The sequence below is a fragment of the Anomalospiza imberbis genome, chromosome 8 (genome assembly GCF_031753505.1).
Source record: "Anomalospiza imberbis isolate Cuckoo-Finch-1a 21T00152 chromosome 8, ASM3175350v1, whole genome shotgun sequence".
Classification (NCBI taxonomy): domain Eukaryota; kingdom Metazoa; phylum Chordata; class Aves; order Passeriformes; family Viduidae; genus Anomalospiza; species Anomalospiza imberbis.
Window position 1 is genome coordinate 32,867,858 of NC_089688.1, and position 17,568 is coordinate 32,885,425.

Below are 17,568 nucleotides of genomic sequence, written 5' to 3' on the forward strand. Positions count from 1 at the left end.
TCCAGCTTTTGAAAGCAACTTTTTATGGGCTCCTAAGAGAGATGAGCCTACCAGAATAAAAGTGAATTTGCTATTAGATGACATTTTTGACACTCCAGCTCTTCAGTACAGCAAGTATGTTAATGAATTAGTAAGCATAAAGAACTTCACAGAATTAGGTGTCAAGCAGGAGATAAAATCCAGTTTTCTTTGATATTGAAATAGGTGTTCAAATACTACAGATCCCTTCATGTATCAAGTTCTGTCACTACACGTTATTTCCTACACCTCACGCTTTAGTAGCAATTGTTTAAAATTAGACAAGTGCCAAAAATTGGAAGGACTTTTTAATCCATTAATTAGACAAGTGCCGTAATATGGGAGGGCTTTTTAATCCATTATTTAAACAATGTCTTAATTTCTAAATACTTTTGAGGGAGAAAGGCACAAATGCAGTTTTTGACCCACCAGCACAATAAAGGGGGAGCTTAACGGTACCTGCAGATTGTTTCACACCTAAAGCTTTGGCAAACAGCAAATTGGGAAAATTAGTAGGAGGGGGGGAAGCTGGAGGAGCCTTTGTTTCACACCTAAAGCTTTTGCAAACAGCAAATTGGGAAAATTAGTAGGAGGGGGGGAAGCTGGAGGAGCCTTTGGGCTCTTGGAAGCAGCACATGGCAGAGCCTTGCCCAAGACATCAGTCCCAGAGCTGATGGGGCACATCTTTTTCAGGTGATTTGGAAGGATTTAGATAAAAATGTAGAGTGGTTTTATCTACAGATAAAGTATTTAAAGGGGAAGTTTGCTTCAAAAGGTAGAGGATGTCTGACAACTCATACTTATTTTTCTAGCCTATTTTTCACTCCCTTGCTGCTCTTTTAGAGTTTTAATCCCTAGAGCATCGATAAAGTAGAGCACGGAATCGGGCCATGTAGTTAGAGATGACATCAAAGCTCTTCTGTCTGGGTTCATGGTCAGTGACTTCAAAACAAGCCCAGATTTGTCCTACAGCTTTTGTCACGTTCACTACATGGTGGCTGCTAACCCTTCCAATAAATAACTGGGAATATATCACACTGGTGGTTCATTTAATTGATATCTGCTTGGATGCCTTGTTGTGCTACAGTGGAATTTCCAGGCTTATTGCAAGGAAAGCCTTTCCAAGGAAATGTTTCAACTTTGCACACAATTGCCTTAAGTTGGTTTTAATTTTCCCCTGGGGATAGTGCAGATTCCCAGAATGAATTCCTGCAATCTCCCTTCAGGTGCCCAGATTGGATTGACACAGCCCCAGCTGAGGCTTGACCTCTCCCATTACACTGAAGGTGAAATTTGAACTACCTGGAATATTCAAAAAGGCGGATTTACAACGCTGAATGTGGGACTTCAGGGCAGAAAGCTGCGACAGAACAAATGCCTGGATGGTTCCCAACAATCCATTCTGCAAGGGAGCAACACTTAATGGCTTTATACAGTACAGACTGTTGTGGCAGTCACAAAAGTGCCAAATAAAACATTATTAGCAGTTACTTTCCTTTTGACAAATAGATGGTCAGAGAAGTTTTTTCTTGGAGGAGAGGCCTGTTGTGACTTTCCTTTGTGTTCTGGGGGTGAAGCAATGCTAAACCAATTTATCACCCCTGACAGGATCCTGACTCTGTGCTGGAGTTATCTGCGCTGCAAAAGCTCCATGGGAATTGAACTCAGACAACTGTTCTTCCTGTTGGAAACCAGACAGCCAAGGGAAGGAGCTGTAATCAGTTTGAATTTGCCTCTGGCTCATCTTTTGCTCTGTTTCCTTTTAGACCACTACTTCATTAATAAAAACTTGCTGGATTGCTGAGAGTTCAGGTTTCACAATCTACTGCTCAGAATTTGAGGCTAATCCAATGCTGACTACAGGAAAAGTCAAAAAGCAAGGCAGAGCAGAGGGAGGGATGAAAAGGCCGGGTCAGGTCTGGTCCCAGGCTAAGGAAAAGCAGGATGCAGACGCCCTGTGCCTGCCAACAGCTCCCAGCAGTGAAGGAAAATCTGGATAAGGAGTACAAGCAGAGTGCCCCGAGTTTAAATTTTGTCACACAAAACACCATATCCTCAGCATGTGACGAGCAAATAAAGACAAATGGTCCAAACCAGTGCTGAAGATCAGCTTCCTGCTGATTTCTGATTAGGGAAAAGGTGCTTTGGTTAGTTCTCAACATGATTTTACAATCTGCTTTTGTTCCAGGCAGTTACATTCTAATTTTCTCCCTTGAAAAACCTTGGAATTGATTTTTTAAATGGGCCAGGAGCAGACAGGGATGGGGAAAAAAAATCTGACTTTGGGAATCAGATTGATTGAAAGACCAGTCATAAAGAGGGTACTCAGGCTCAGGAGATGGATTGGGTGAGGATGAGCCTGGACATCAGGTGAGCAGATGAAATGACACCAAGCTAAGGGAAGTGGACCCCAAATAGGGCTAAACCCAACCAGCAGAAACCCAGGCTAGGGAGAAGGGATTTCATAGGAAATCCTGAGTTGGAAGGGACCCACAAGAACCCTGGAGTCCAGCTCCTGACACAGACAAACCCCAAGGATCAGCCCTCTGGATGGAGCACGTGGAGAAGCTGCTCCCTGGGAAGAGCAGGAGCAGAGAATGAAGTGCATGGAAAAGCCACTTGGTAAGATGGGGGTGCTGGAGAAAAGAATCTGAGCCTGCAAAAAGCTGGGAATAATAAATACCTGGGGGACAGGCTCATATTGATTTCACTTAGCATCTGTACTACCCAGGCTCTTAATAAATCAGGACTCCAAGACAGGAGGATCACGGCTCAATTTTTTGTTCTTTGGGAAGATCCAAAGAGAAGATAAGTGAGGAAAAACAGTGCCAGAAATTAGTCTGAATTTCCCCAGCATTCCCACCTTCCCTTCTTCTGTCATGAGAACAAAGCTCTTTATCCCATATCACCTAAAACACCTCAAATGAGTGGAAATGGAATTCTTAAAAAAACCTAAATATATAAAAACAAGGAATCATTTTGTCTACCTTCCCTTTTCTTTTTCACAGAGCTGTAACAAAGAAAAATTAGCTGCCACACTGTATTTTTTTCGTTATTTCAAGCCATGAGGACAGCATGGATCCAGCCATGACCCAAGACTTAGGGATCCTTAATGAGCAAATTAAAACTTTCACTCACAGGAATGAAAGGCTTTTGATAAATCTAAAAAAACCAAAAAAAAAAAAAACAAACCCAAACCCATATGGACCCTGATGAAATCCTGGGAGTTTTCCTCCCAACTCTGGATTTCTCACCTGGTGGTGGCTGGCTGCCAGGGGTGGAGATGAACACAATTTCCATGCTGAAAGAGGCAGACTGAAAGGCTCTCCAGGACACCAAAGTTATTTCACCTCTTCATTTTCAGTGCCTTTACTCTAAAACAGGTGGTTTATTATCTTAATCCATCACTGGGGCTGCATCATTCATTTGCAAAGGCTGAAATGGAGCCTCCCTGCATTGCTGCCACCAGAACCCCCCAGTAAAATGTGCCCAGCACTCTGCGACAGGCTTTGACATTAGAAAAGATCAAGAATGACTTTGCAGGAAGGAATTGTCAGGGTAAAATTTTCAACATTTAGCACATCTATGGCAGGCACAAAGGGCTCTGTGATTCCCATGACAACTGTGGCAAATGCAGCTCTGGGCACCAGTTAATTACATGGATTCAGCCTTCCAAGTCCACAAAAATTCCTTCAAGTGCTCCTGGGCACACAACACATGTTCAAAAAGGAGCTTTCATGTGACCTTGAGGATTTGCCCTTTAAGGTATGTTTCCATTTTTAAGCCAGGAATTTGGAATTTATTGACACCAATTAAAACTGGACACTGGGTGCTTAATTCTCCATGCGCTGCTCTGCAGATTTACCCCTGCAGGTTGAAGGTTTGGTTTTTTTTTGTTTTTTTTTTTTTTTTTTTTTAATGAAACAGAAAGCCAAGATAAAGGGAAATGTCCTGATATGATTTGCTCTCCTGGGTCATGGCAATAGCAGCACTGCAGGATAAAAATGTCCCTCTCAGAGCTATATTTCCTATGGATATTACAGCAACAAGACAAAAGGCAGCTGAGCTCTCTCATCCCAGCATTCAGGCCAGGAAAAGTGGATACATCTCGTGGCAGAAACCCCTGCTTGTCCTTAAGTATCTGCTATAAATAATCACACCAGGAGTAAAATGTGTTTTCATTTGAGAAGTCACCTCTCTCCTTGTCAGCTTCACTTACAGCAAAGTCATGCTGTCAATCTGTGGAGTTATCCTTGAGAATACACCAGCAAAGCCAATTATTTCCCCTTCTAACAGCACATCTACTGAAATGGCAAAGACTAAACCAAATAAAAAGCAATTATCCTTTTTCTTTTTTTGCCCCATAGTTCTGAGTGCTAATTGTTAACAGTGACCCACTCCTGCAAAGGAGTGGGAAAAATGAGATGGATTTCAACCAGTGCTACTAATTCTTCAACACAGATTTTATTTATCACAAAAATTAAATGTATCTGCCAGGCATGGAAATTATTAACAAAAAAAGAAGGCCAAATGCACTGCAGACGTGGGGCTATTTGGAGTGGAGGGAAAGACTGACATAAATCTATTCTGTAATCTCATGGCTGTTTCCTACTAAAGGAAGGACCAGAGTGCAATGTGCTAAGTTACTGGGGCAGAGGGATATGTTGTTTAAGGTTTCTTTTTTTTTTTTTTTAAAAATAAAAAAAGCAGTTGCACTGCTGGCACAACAGACCTAGCTCTGTCACAAGTAATTTATTACATCAGTATGTCAACTTTATTAAAAAAAGAAAAAGACAACAAAGAAGTCTGTCTTTGTGCCGAGCTCAGCTCAGACTGGTTTGGAAACATAAACAGCTTCGGAGTTTAATTAGAAACTGTTTACATCTGAAAGATAATTTCATTTTCCTCAAATTGTAACAGAGGTAATTCCAGATAGTTCTGCTGACTCCAGAGTTTAATGGCTCTAAGCTGCCAGACTGAAAAAAGCAAAGTGAGGTCTGAACAGCTGAAAACCGACTGAGAGGGGTCAGGGAATTCTGTGCTAACTACTAATGGTTTGATTATCTAACATTTAACAGCTCTGCAGCTACAAGATGCCGCAAGAAAAAAAAGAGAACCACTCAGTAGACTGAAGTGTCCTTTCCCACACTCTATCTCTGATTCCTTTCCCATTTCACCCTGACCTTTTATCTTTTTTTAAGCTTTATTTATTTATTTGTTTTTTTTTTAAAGTCTGGAGAAGTGCTGGAAAAAGTGTTTTTCCCTTCAAGTTGATGCTGTTTTCATGGCATACCTGGCTGTGCTCTGGAGCACTGTGCTGGAGATCTCTGGAGGGTGTGTATTTTCACATCTGGAGACTCCAGTTCAGCCTCTGAATGACCGAAATGAGGGGGACCTTATGTTCTGCCTCCTTGAGATCATTTTTCAAAAAGGAGAAAAGTGACTGGAACTAACACTTAATACAACAAATGGCACAAGTGATTAGTACTTTCCCAACGTGTCCTTAAGAAATTTTTCACTGTGTTTTATTTATTTAACTACATGTTTATAAAGTTGTTTAAATATTTTTTCCCGTGGCAGTTCGAAAATCAAACAAAAGCAGATGACAAAATAAGAAGGCTCCTCAGAAAATCTGTTAAGAGCCAAACCCACTGAGCCCAGCAGCTCTCCAGGAACCCTCTAAGATGCAAATATTCACTTGTGCAGTGTAAAATCAGCATTGCTGCCACTGGCCTGCTTTTGATGTGCAGCCCAAAACCTCATTAATGGTAATGAGGGACCCACAGGGAAGCACAGACCTTCAGCACCATCAAAGGACAGCAGTTGTGAACACTTTAATTACGGGGTGCTGCTCCCCCAGACTCTGCCCCGGGGGAAGGAATGAAGGAGTTGCTGAATTCCCTCAGCCTGAGCCAACCCTGCTGCTCCTCTACCCCAGCTCCAGCAAGAGAGCTGCACTCCTGGACAGCCAGGCAGATCCTGAGGAATCCTCATTAATGTACATCCTCCTGCCTCCACAAAGCTTGCTTTTCATTTGGGTGGCTCCCATTGCCTGGATTTTCACACAGCTCCCAGAAATGCTGCTCCAGTTCACCAGAGGTGGAAGCAAACTGCAGCACAGGAGCAAACCAGGTTGGGGTTTGGGTGCAGAGGCCAGTTTCTCTTCCCAAACCCATATTTCCACAAGACATATCAGATGGTTTTGGGTAGAGACCCTGGACACAGATACAATTCACACACAAGTGACCTAACACTTAATTAAGGAATATTCACTAATCCAGGTTGTGGCATCTCAGTGGCTCTGGGCAATCCCTCAGGTTTTAGCTTTTCTATTTTGCAGATTCTGTGCTGCTTTAGTGTGTGGACTCCATATCAGGGGATGGTGAGCTCTCTGCACAGAGCAGGGAGACAAAACAATTCCTGCTCCAGCTGGGCACCAAGGACAAATGATCCAAATCTCAGGCCCAGGAGCACAAACAACGTGGGCTGGAGAGAGAAAAACAAGCAGGATGGGACTGCATGGGCTAAAGCTGGAATGGGACAATGAACTCCAGTGTGCCAATGGAGCAGAGCTGATCCCAGTGAGAGCCCCCGGGAGCGCTCGTGCATTTTGGGACCATTTGGGTTCATCTTGGGTGCAGCCCTGGCTGGGCTCTGGTGCTGCCCAAGGTGGATCCATGAGGAGATCCTTTGAATAAATCCCTGCTTTATTCTGTAACTCTGCCCAGCCTCTGCTCCAGGGCAGCCTTGACAAGGCATCATGGAGAACATTCCAGATGCACCCTTGGAGCCCAGAAGTTTAGGGAAGAGGGATTGTTCTGCTGCTGGACTCCTGCAATTACAGCTGCACCTGAATGCCAAAGCTTCTGCCAACCCTGCCCTTGCACTGAGCACAAACTCCAGAGAAATCTTCACAGTCTGAGCCATTAGACCAGGAAAATCAGCAAGACCTTCCAGAGTATGGAACAAGCATGAAATGGGAATGAGGGCAGGAAGAGAAAACAAGCAAAAGCTATTTTAGATGTCTCTGATAATATATTTGCTACCACAGAAGCTGTCAATAGACAGGAGCCAATAAACTCAGCTTTTCTTGCCAGGAGAAATGGCTGTTTACTTATAAAAAAGCACAAAATAAAGTGTGATGCACCCCTCCTTGGCCACTGAAGCTAACACGTCAAAGCACCAAATGAACTCTTCCTCACTCACAGCAGAGCTGCCTTTCAAGGATAACTTCTCCCAGATTCCACAGCACAGGAATCGGCCTCTGAATAGCAAATGTTTCCTAAGCTCATCCAGGGATGCCTGGACCACTCCTACAACAGATCCATGGACCAGCTGATCCCCAGGGAGGCAAACAGGAATGCTCACATTTGCTGCATCTCCTGTGCAGCTCTTGGTGTCACTTTGAGCCCCTCACAGACATCTGGTGCTACTGCTCAGGAAAAAGCCACTCTGTTTCCACTTAAATATTTTATCTCACCTTAATTACTACTGATGTACTCAGTGTTCAGTGCAGAATATCTAATTGCTCCTGGAGGGAATTAAAACCCAGTAAGCAGCCAGGCTCTCTTTTAGTGGTACCTGGAAATGCCCACCTGATGCTCCTTCCCATGGGTAATTTCCCCCCATTTCTCCTCAGCAGTGCTTAATTGGAGTCATTAGTTTAATCTGGGACTGTCACTCAGATGAGTCTTAACAGATCACCTTTGCTCTCACTCTCATTCACAAATAGGCAGCTTCCCATTGTCTCCCTATTTTAATTCTAACACAAAGGTTTGAATTTTACTTAAAATTTTACTGATAACAACAGGGTTTTTTTGGGACTGGTTAGAAAAATGTCTTCTCCAAATTACAACAGTAACTGAACCCATATTTTTCTACATATGCTTTCTACCCTGTGCTCTTTCTGGGCTCCTAATTGGTCTCCTCCCCCAGACCCTGCCTCCAAAAACTCAATAATTAAAGTGAAATTGTGTACTGAAAGGCAATTACCCAAAATTAGCTGTTCTTTTTTTCCTGTGAGGCACCATTCCATAAAAATCCTCTGAAATAATAATCTATAGCTGAGAGATTAAATTGATCTCTATTCTACTTTTTTTTTTCTACTCATGGTCATCACTACACAGAACAGGAATTTCCACCAGCAGTGTCACAGCCCAAGCTCCACTTCCCTGTAACACAGTCATATTTATCTGAGTAAATTCAATTTAAAATCTGAGAGAGTGACTTTAAATCCTAGCTGTGAAAATTGGAACTGGGAACACAAGATTCAAGATAAGAATAGGGGGGGAAAAAAAGGCAGGCAGAGGGGTTCAATTCATTCTTGACTTTTCAAAAGGAGCATCACACAGAAGGAACAAGACAAAGGGGAGTGGTTGTGAGGGGAAGTATCCTAAAGAAGCTGCTTCCTCCTTCCTGTGTGTCATCAGGGGTTGGAAATCAGAATATGCCTTGGAACTCCAGGAAAAGAGGAAAGCCATATCTGCTAGGGCCCTACATTAAAACAGAAGTTTCCCAAGAGATGTTCTTTCATTCAGAAGTTTTTTAAGCAAACATCAATAGCCATGCTCTCTCATGCATCAGATTTTCCACTTCTTGAATATCTACTGCTCATTACATGTCCTGAAACAATAGCCCATACAGATTTTATATTTTCTTGAGTATTTTAAATTATGTTGTATTTATTTAATCTTTTCTTCATCATGGGCTTTGAGGAGAACCTTCCAGATCAATGTGAGGTGTTCCATCTCATAATAAATGTACAGAGAAAGCAATGGGGTGCAGGGCAGTAGGACAGACCTGAGAAAATCTCCACCATTCCCATATCCAGGTGCAAGGGGATTGGAGGGGAACACCACAAAGGAGCCCTTTCCCCATTTTCCACCAGCTTGTGTCTATGGGAAGGCAAAGAGGGATGGAACACATGGCTCGGTCCTGGGAGCCATTTCCATCAGCCCTGGCTGGGATGATCCAGCAACAAGAAATGAACCTGGGAAGAGAACACGCTTCCACCAGGGGCCGGTGCAAGTGGATTTTATTGCAGGTATTGGGCATCCCAAAGGGAAAAAACAACTGTAGGATCAGCATCTGAATGGGCTCGGTGAAACTGCCCATCCTGGGGGGATTCCTGCTCTCATTAACCTCACCAGGAAAAGGAAATGGAAAGGCATCAAGGAGAGCTCCCTGGGAGAGGGAGGGAGGGGAGAACAAATTGCCCTGCAGACAAGTTCCCTGTGTGGATCACCTGCATGGAAGCTAAAAGGGCACAGCACTCAAGGACACAGGAAAGTGGGTGAGGGGAAGTTCAACCCTTGAGTTTACAGGAAGGGAGAACACCAACTATCAAAATTTTGCTTCCCTTAAGGCTGGCAAATAAAAAGTCTCAAACATTTCTGAAGTCAATATTTCAACTTCTTAGTGGGAGCTCACCTGGCTTCAAACCCCATGCAAGGCCCTGTGCTCAATTTTGATGAAGAAGGGCGTGTAAAAATTGCATTTCCAAAATTATTAAATAAGCAAGCACTGCTAATTGGCAGCATTTTGCTCTGCAGTGCTAAATGCTGCTCACATTTCAAGGGCACAAATCCAGCCCAATGCCTTGGGCTGCACCAGAAGTCTTTGGTATTTATCTGCCTGGCAGGAGGAATACTTTCACTCCTAAGAGGCGACACCTTAGGGAGATATTTGGAAAAAAAGTGGAATACTGAAGTGGCCTCACTGGCTCAGCCCAGTCCCTTAGTTTCCAGATAATAAGATCTCAGTAAAAAGATTCACAAATCTCTCTAATATTCCTTCTTTCTCACCTGCAACTGTCCATGTACAAGACAATTAAAAAAAAACTAGAGGAATATCATTACAACAGATGCATAATAAAGAGGAAAATGTGTATTAAATATTCCTTACTGATATGATTAGTATCACTGTTAAACATATTTAAATATTAATATTCTGTAGTACTAAATACTAATTTTAGTACGAAATACTCCTTATTGATAGTATTTTTATGGGAACCACCCCCATTTCTACAGAAGGATTTATGTGATTTTCATAGCAGATATTTGAATCTCTCAAAGTCCTGTATTGACACAAATCTGTGGGGTTTTGTGCTTGATTCTATGTTATAAAAAATACATTTTGCTAAAGTAGTAGGTCTTTAGACAATTGTAGCTCACGCACAACTGGTGCTCATCTTGCTGGTATCTTTTAAGAATAAAAACTATAGAAAGCTGATTAAAGGGTAGATCCAACAGAGTTTAAATTCCACCCTGATCCCTGGAGGCTTTTTCCCACCAAGACATAATTTCCAAGACCTCTTCAAAGACTGAAACAGAAGAACTGAAAGAAATTACAATAATTGATGAAATCCCGTTTAAGTCAACAGCCTTAAAACATTCCCTTTTGTGCATGACCACACCAATGACTCCAGAGTTAAATTCACTGAGGCCTTTCTGGTATAACTTAGACATTTCCTATTTTTTTTGTATACATCAGATAAGGACTTCTCAGTGCTTTTTACACTAACTTCAGCTAGAATTTTTTTTTCCACTCATTAAATCTACGTTAAACCAATTAGAAAAGCACAGAGTCAGTGCAGTGAGTACACTGAGAGGAGGCTGTCTCTCTAAATGGACGGGGGGTGCTCTTAGTTTTGATTTTTTTGGCTATTTCCAGAGTGCATTTGAGATAAGGAACATTCATTTGGCCTTCCCTTAACAGACAAGCACTTCCAGAGAGGAAAACTTTTCAGTGTTCCTTCAATAGCGGTGCTTGAGGGAATATTGCTATTGGTGAGACATGTTGGGTAATTAAATATTCAAAGTGTTAATTTGAAATTGGTGAGATGCAGCTTGGCTCAGGGCGTGAAGTGTTCTCCAGGATATTTGTCACAGATTGACAGCACGGTGTCGAGATAAAGCCTCAGGCGATAGACCCAAAGTTTCCATTTCTAAATCAATAATCAGTGCAAACAATCAGCCTGCTCAGGGCTCTGAGGCCACAGCTCTTCCTCAGGCACAAGCTGAATGCAGAGTTTGCCGAAAATCCAAAGAGGGGGATGTGAAAATCCACAAGGTGGGGCTGACTCCCCCTGCCCAAACCTGTGGGGTGCTGGGGGTGGGCAGAGCCTTCAACCTGGAAGGTTCTGCAGAAACCCCAGTGGGGGAGCTGAGCTTCTTGGGATGAGGAATGGAATATCCAACTCCTCATGTCCTGAGGAACTCTGAGCGGGCACGGCCTTGCTCTGACCTTGCCCTGAGCCAGCCCAAGCCCAGTGTCAGGACTGGCACATCCAGCACCCAGGACAGGGTCAGACACACCCAAGGGACTCCAGCGTGAAGGAAGAATGAGGAAGGAGCTATTTAATGTCCCTCTCACCAGATGAGTCCAGAAAGCGAGCAGAAATTTCTATCCTGAGAGCATCCCTGTGTTTATTGCAAAGTGGAGCAGCTGGATGCAGAACCAGTAACTCAGCTGAGCTGACAGAAGCTGGAATGTCTCCTTGAGGAGCTCAGAGCCCAGCCCTGCTGCCCAGGGCTCAGCTCAGCTCAGCTCAGAGCCCTCTCCCACTTCACTCTGTCCCCACGGCGTGCACAGAGCCCTGACCTGTGCAGGATGCAATTCCATGGGGATAATTACTGCCCATTGTCTCAGAAGAGCTGAGTTATTTTTCTTTCCCAGACTGCAGAAATCCCTCTCATTCTCCTCCACTCTCACAACTCTCTTTTGTTTGTCTCTCATCTTGCTGTGCTTGGCCTCTGGCCACAATCCTGATTTCTGCCCCGATGGAGGGTGACAGCTTTGCCTTTGAAGGAATTCCAAGGCTGCTGTTGGGCTGACCAGCAGGGAACAACCCTGCCCAACCCTCCCTGGCCTCTCCCACATTGCTCCCCTTCTTTCCCAGAAACCTGCAGTCTTGGGAAAGGCAGAGGGAGAGCTGATCACAATTCCCAGAAGAGGTTTTTAAGCAACAGATGAACTTTAAGCACACAGAGTGAACGCTGGAGCTGGAAGGGACTTCAGAGAACATCCAGACCATCCTCTTGTCCTAAGGCACATCCAGCTGTACCTACACTGCTTGCAGATATTTGCCCCACTGGTTCTTACTGGATTCCAGTCACAGGCAGTTTAACTGGCAAATCTTACTTCAATTTAATCCTTTCTGAACATGGAGAACTCATTCCTCCTATCCTTCCATTTCAGTAGGAATTTAAAATAAATCCCTGCGAGCAGTGACAGCTCACTCTGCCCAGAGTGCCTGAAATTTCAGTGTCTACAAAACACTTTTGTGCATTGGCACAGTGCCTTTGCCACCAGCAGAGCCCCCCTTTAGTCCTGACAGGGAATCAGGGAATTTCCTGAGCTGGAAGGCTCTCACCAGGATCACCGAGTCCAGCTCCTGGCCCTGCCCTCACAGAAGTGAGCACAGGTTCACTGGTTTTTATTTCCCACATTTCTAATCTCTTTTCTTGGAAGATCTCCCTCTGGACACAGAGCAGCCTTAATCCCACCGACCTTGCAGATTTATTTTTCTCACAAGCTAAAATTGCTCCACACTTGCAACTAAAGTTTGTGCAAACCTAAACAGCTGCTCTGCACAAGACAAAGAGTTTGCAGAGTCCAAGAGTGCATTTCCTGCATTACTGAATTTCCTACCCACTCATCTCCATCTTGGCTCATTTCCTATTGTCACTGATGCTCAGCTGGCAAGATGAGACAAGGTGAAATTCTGATTTAACACTTGCAACACAGCTTGGTTGGTTGTGGTTTTTTTTTTTTTTTTTTTTTTTTTACATTACCCAGTTTCTTACAGCATTTTTGTCTCTCACATTGTTAACCTGGAAATAGAAAGGTGCAATAGTACATGTGCTCTGATAACATTTAATTTTTTCACCTTGAAGAGGATAACTGCAACAAGATTTAACAGGTGTTGAAACCCCCTTTTTTTTTTTTTTTTTTTTTTCCTTTTTGTACCTTTTGTTCCTGAGGCACAAAATGAAGCCACGGCTGTCCCACTGTAGCTGTAGCTTGTGCAGCTTGCCAGTCTGAGCCTGGCACTTACCCAGTGGAGGGGTTCATGATGCAGCCCCCTTTATCAGTGGATGCTTTGCAGTTGCAGCCCCTCTCCAGTGTGTCGTGATTCATCCCAAAATTGTGCCCCAGCTCATGAGCCAGCGTCACTGCTGCACCCAGAGGGTTTTCTGAGTGATCCTTTAAAACAAAAATCCACAGGAGAACCAGTCAATTCAGCATATAAACCCAACTCAAGGCACACATTCCCCCTCTAAGGTCCTATTGCTCGTCCTCTGAAATGTTTTATGAGTTTAACAGCTGAAGTTGCTCTGCTGTTAAATAAACTCAATTTTAAATTCATCCTTCTACAGGGCAGAGTGGGAATTTCAGGACAGCCTTTCTGGCCACCCAGTTTCCCCATTAGACATTTGAAACCATTGAGAAGCTGTGAAAATCTCTTTACTGGGGCTTAAAATTCTGCTGTTCAAGAAATCCCCCAAACTCCCAAGTGCCAGCAGTGCCAGAGAGAGGTCAGCAGACATGGAGTGTTGGAAAGGGAAATAATCTATGGGTGAGGATGAGTGTGGTGAGGGAGAGGTGAGAAGATCCTTCATGTCAGAAGGCAAATTAAAAACGCAGCAAGAGATTTCACTCAGTCTATTTAATTTGATTCAGACTGCTTCTTTAATATCAGAATGTCCAAGATTTCACAAACCTTTTAAGAAAAACCAAGAATCTTTAAAAATCTCTTAAAATGAAAGGCCAAAGCAAGCCAAAATCTTCCATGGCCTCTTATTAACCTATAAATACTCTAAATGTTGAAAGTGTCCGTTTGAAATTTTAACATTAATCCATGTAGAAATGCTGATTTTTGGGACAATCATTTCTGAGAAATTCTCTGCATGGTTTGATTACGGGCTGCTGATCAGAATGATGTTTTGGCTTAACCACAAGTAAGAGACCTTTCCACACTGATCATTTTGCCTTGAGGGAAAAAAATCCACTACACTTGTAAGAAAGCTTTCCCTGAAGGCATAAACATGTAATATAAATGCATGATCCACTATTTATCAGTCAGTAAATGGAATTACTGTGTACAGCTGCCTGCTCTGGAAGCGTGCATGAATATATTCACTTTAAATAACTCTTCCAACATCATCTAAGCCAAACTCCAGACTAAAAAGAAGTGAAAGGTAAAACTGTCTAAAACATTATCTATGTACTAATGGAGGCCTTAATACACGACTTGGGGTAGATTTAAGAGTTTCTTCTTTCATCTGTCTGGGCTAATATTTTTATTGAATCATTTCTCAAGCAGCAAACAAAATCAAGAAGAGAATACAGTCATTCTGAACACATCAAAATGCTCCTTCTGTAATTGGAATCAACTCAAAAGAATTTTATCTGTTCACAAAATGTCTCTTTTAAAATTTTTTTTCCCTGATTTTTAAAATCTTTATATAGAAATCTTGTGACAGCCAGTTTGTGTGCAGTTTGTCCTGCACAACACCTACATAATGAGATAGCTTATCTAGATACTGGTCTGCTACAGATGGGTTTATCTTTGTGCACACAGTAATTGATGGAATACTTAGAGAATTCAGTGTAATTAAACCTGATGTCATAAAAAGAGCACAACCTCTCACTCAAACGGAAAAAAAATGCAGGGCTGAAGATTAAGAAAACAGCAAAATAATTCCATATAATTTACCACTGACTCACTGGATGATGCCTTGAAATTTGGGCTATCTGGTCAAGGCAGAAACTCCTCACTGAGCTACAGACTCACAGCAAATTGAGCTCAGACTTTCTTTATTTTTCCAGTATCTCCTGCACTTACTGAGCAGTGATTGTATTTCTCTGAATACTCCGAAGCTGTCAAATAAAACTAAAAATAAGGATTTGCACAGTCCACTCCAGAAGTGGAGCAATAAATGATGTGAAATGTAATTTGGGACTTGAAAAGGCAAACAATTATTCCAGCCCATGCGGTTCTCATTACTTGCTCAGATCCACTTGGAATGCAATTTTATCAGCTTCTAGAGAGGGTTTTTAGGAGGAGGAATGTGATGCCTCAGCAAAAGAGGTTATTTGAAGACAGCATAAATGAAGATTATCAAAACAAACAGTGACATGTTCCGTTTGATACTGAGACCATTTAAGTATCACAAGGACTAAAGAAATGAATAGCAATGTGACTTTGATTTATTCCACCAGGGTCCTTCAAAGTTAACTTGAGCAGTGAAAGTCATTACCAAACACATTTCACAACCACTGAATAAGCAACCATCTACTGTTAAGACATTATAAGCTGTTGCACAAAACATGCAGCTGCTTTCAGATGAATTCTGCTTCATTCCACTGGGATTTAAATCAAATCCTAATCATTAAATGCTGTCACCTACAGCTCCACCAAGCAAATGCCCTGCTCCTGGTATTTTCAGTGTGTGCTCACTCGGTTCATGGAGTCACAGAATGGTTTGAATTGGAAGGGACCTCAAAAATCATCCAGTTCCACTCCACCTTCCACTGTCCCAGGCTGCTCCAAGCCCTGTCCAGCTTGGCCTTGGGCACTGCCAGGGATCCAGGGGCAGCCACAGCTGCTCTGGGCACCCTGTGCCAGGGCCTGCCCACCCTGCCAGGGAACAATTTCCTCCTAATATCTAATCTAAATCTCTCCTCTATAAGTTTAAAACCCTTCTCCCTCGCCCTATCACTATCTGCCCAGATAAAAAGTCACTTTCCTATTCTCTCAGAAATATTTTACTTTTAAATCCATGAATTCAGTGGGCAACCTTTGGAAACAGAAGAATGAAGACTGAATCACGTCAAAGACTTGCTTTAATGTCAACTTCTCTTTGGTTTTTCTATGACACTACAGAAACTTCACAGGAAAATGAAATGATAAAGGTCTTGTTAAAGCTTCTCACATGCACATGGCTGCTCTCCCTGCTTTGAGTTCTTCTGAAAATTAATGGAGACAGGGTGTCACCCACTGAGAGAGCTCAGCCCTATAGAAAAGAGACAGGCAGGCTCCCAGGGAGGCATGACAGAGGAATTTAGATCATAAAGTAGAGCTGACTAACTGCAAAAAGAACCAGGAAAATCACATCAGACAAGAGTCACTCCAGATTTTGTATTCAAATGTCATTTCTGACGCAGTCTCTCATTGTCTTTTCTTCCAGAACAGGTTTTAGAGTGTGGGAGCTTTTGGTGTTGAGTGCGGGGGGTGGGATGGGTGAGAAATTGGCTGAATTATGAGGTTGGCCAAATTTTCATTTGTGTAGTGTCGAGACATCTGAGCCCCCGACCTTCCCAGGCTGAGAGTGATTCATTCTTTCATAGAATCACAGACTCTTTTAGGTGGAAAAGACCTTTAAGACCACGGAGACCAACCATTCCCCAGCACTGCCAAGGCCACCACTGCCCCATGTCCCCACGTGCCACCTTCACAAGGCTTTTAAATCCCTCCAGGAGTGGGGACTCCACTTCTTCCCTGGGCAGCTGTGCCAGGGTACAGGAACCAATATATGTAAATATGTTATGTCTGTGCCTGAATCAGCCTTTGCTAACTCAGGGCATGGTTGGGCAGCTGCACTTTTGGGTTGTGGGGTGAGTGTTTGCTTCTTTTGGATTTGGCTCCTTTTTGAGGATTTGCTTAAAGAACTGGAGAATGTTTCTGGTTATTCTGTGCAAGTTTCAAGCTAATTTGCACCTCAAAAGCTTAAATTCACTGAATCTCCGGGTAACATCGTGCTCCTTTTCATGACAGAAGCTTCAGCCTGGCCCAGGACTCGTCCACAGAGCCTGGGTTTCTCCTGGACATATAAATCAGTGCCCTCTTTATGAGAATGCTCTAAAGAAATGCTGATTCTTGTTTTCTTTTTGCTGGAATGAACTATTTGTAATTATTTCTCTTTAAAATGACAGTCTCCAGAGCAAAGAGAACTGACTTGGCTGTAAATTATACTGTGGAGTGTTTTAAATCTTATGCTAAAAATTAAAAGGACAAAAAGTCATCATTAAGGGCATCTCTGACTGCAGATAAAGCCAAGGCAGTGACTGCAGGGCTGAGTCAAATGGCTAAAATGAGGCTGTCTGCCTCATCTGTGCCTTTACCAAGACTTGGAGGTGCATTGGGACGCTCCTACAGCTCTTTCTTCCTTTTTATCCTCCTTTTCCTTCTGTACCTCTCCCCCAGGTACCCAGTGAGTAATTGTCACAGACAGCAATTACAGACTCAGCTTCTCAAGCTATCCAGAGCCTGAAACCTTTGTCTTTTCTACAACTTTGACACAACTTCTCCCAAATGATGTGATTTCATCGTTCTATTTTAAAGCTTCTTCCCTCCGTCTTAGCACAAAACACTGTAAAATTGAAATTCAAAAAAAGAAAAAATCAGAAAGAAAGTACATCAGAACTCCTTCCAGAAATTGGACAAGATGTTTGCTTGTGTGTTCACCATGTCTTGCATCTAACAACAACAATAATGCCCTGAGAGAGACTCAGCTGGAATAAATGCAGCCACTGTTTGTTCTTGCT

General features: G+C 42.9%; 1 protein-coding gene across 3 annotated transcripts in view; it reads right to left on the reverse strand.

Moving 5' to 3' along the window:
• ADAM12 (ADAM metallopeptidase domain 12) overlaps positions 1-17,568 on the reverse strand; it is a 178,800-nt gene that overhangs the window by 36,921 nt on the left and 124,311 nt on the right. For all 3 annotated transcript variants that reach the window (XM_068198305.1, XM_068198304.1, XM_068198303.1), the window contains exon 11: positions 13,076-13,224. In XM_068198305.1, the coding sequence (XP_068054406.1) occupies positions 13,076-13,224 (149 nt within the window). The remainder of the gene's footprint in view (positions 1-13,075; positions 13,225-17,568) is intronic.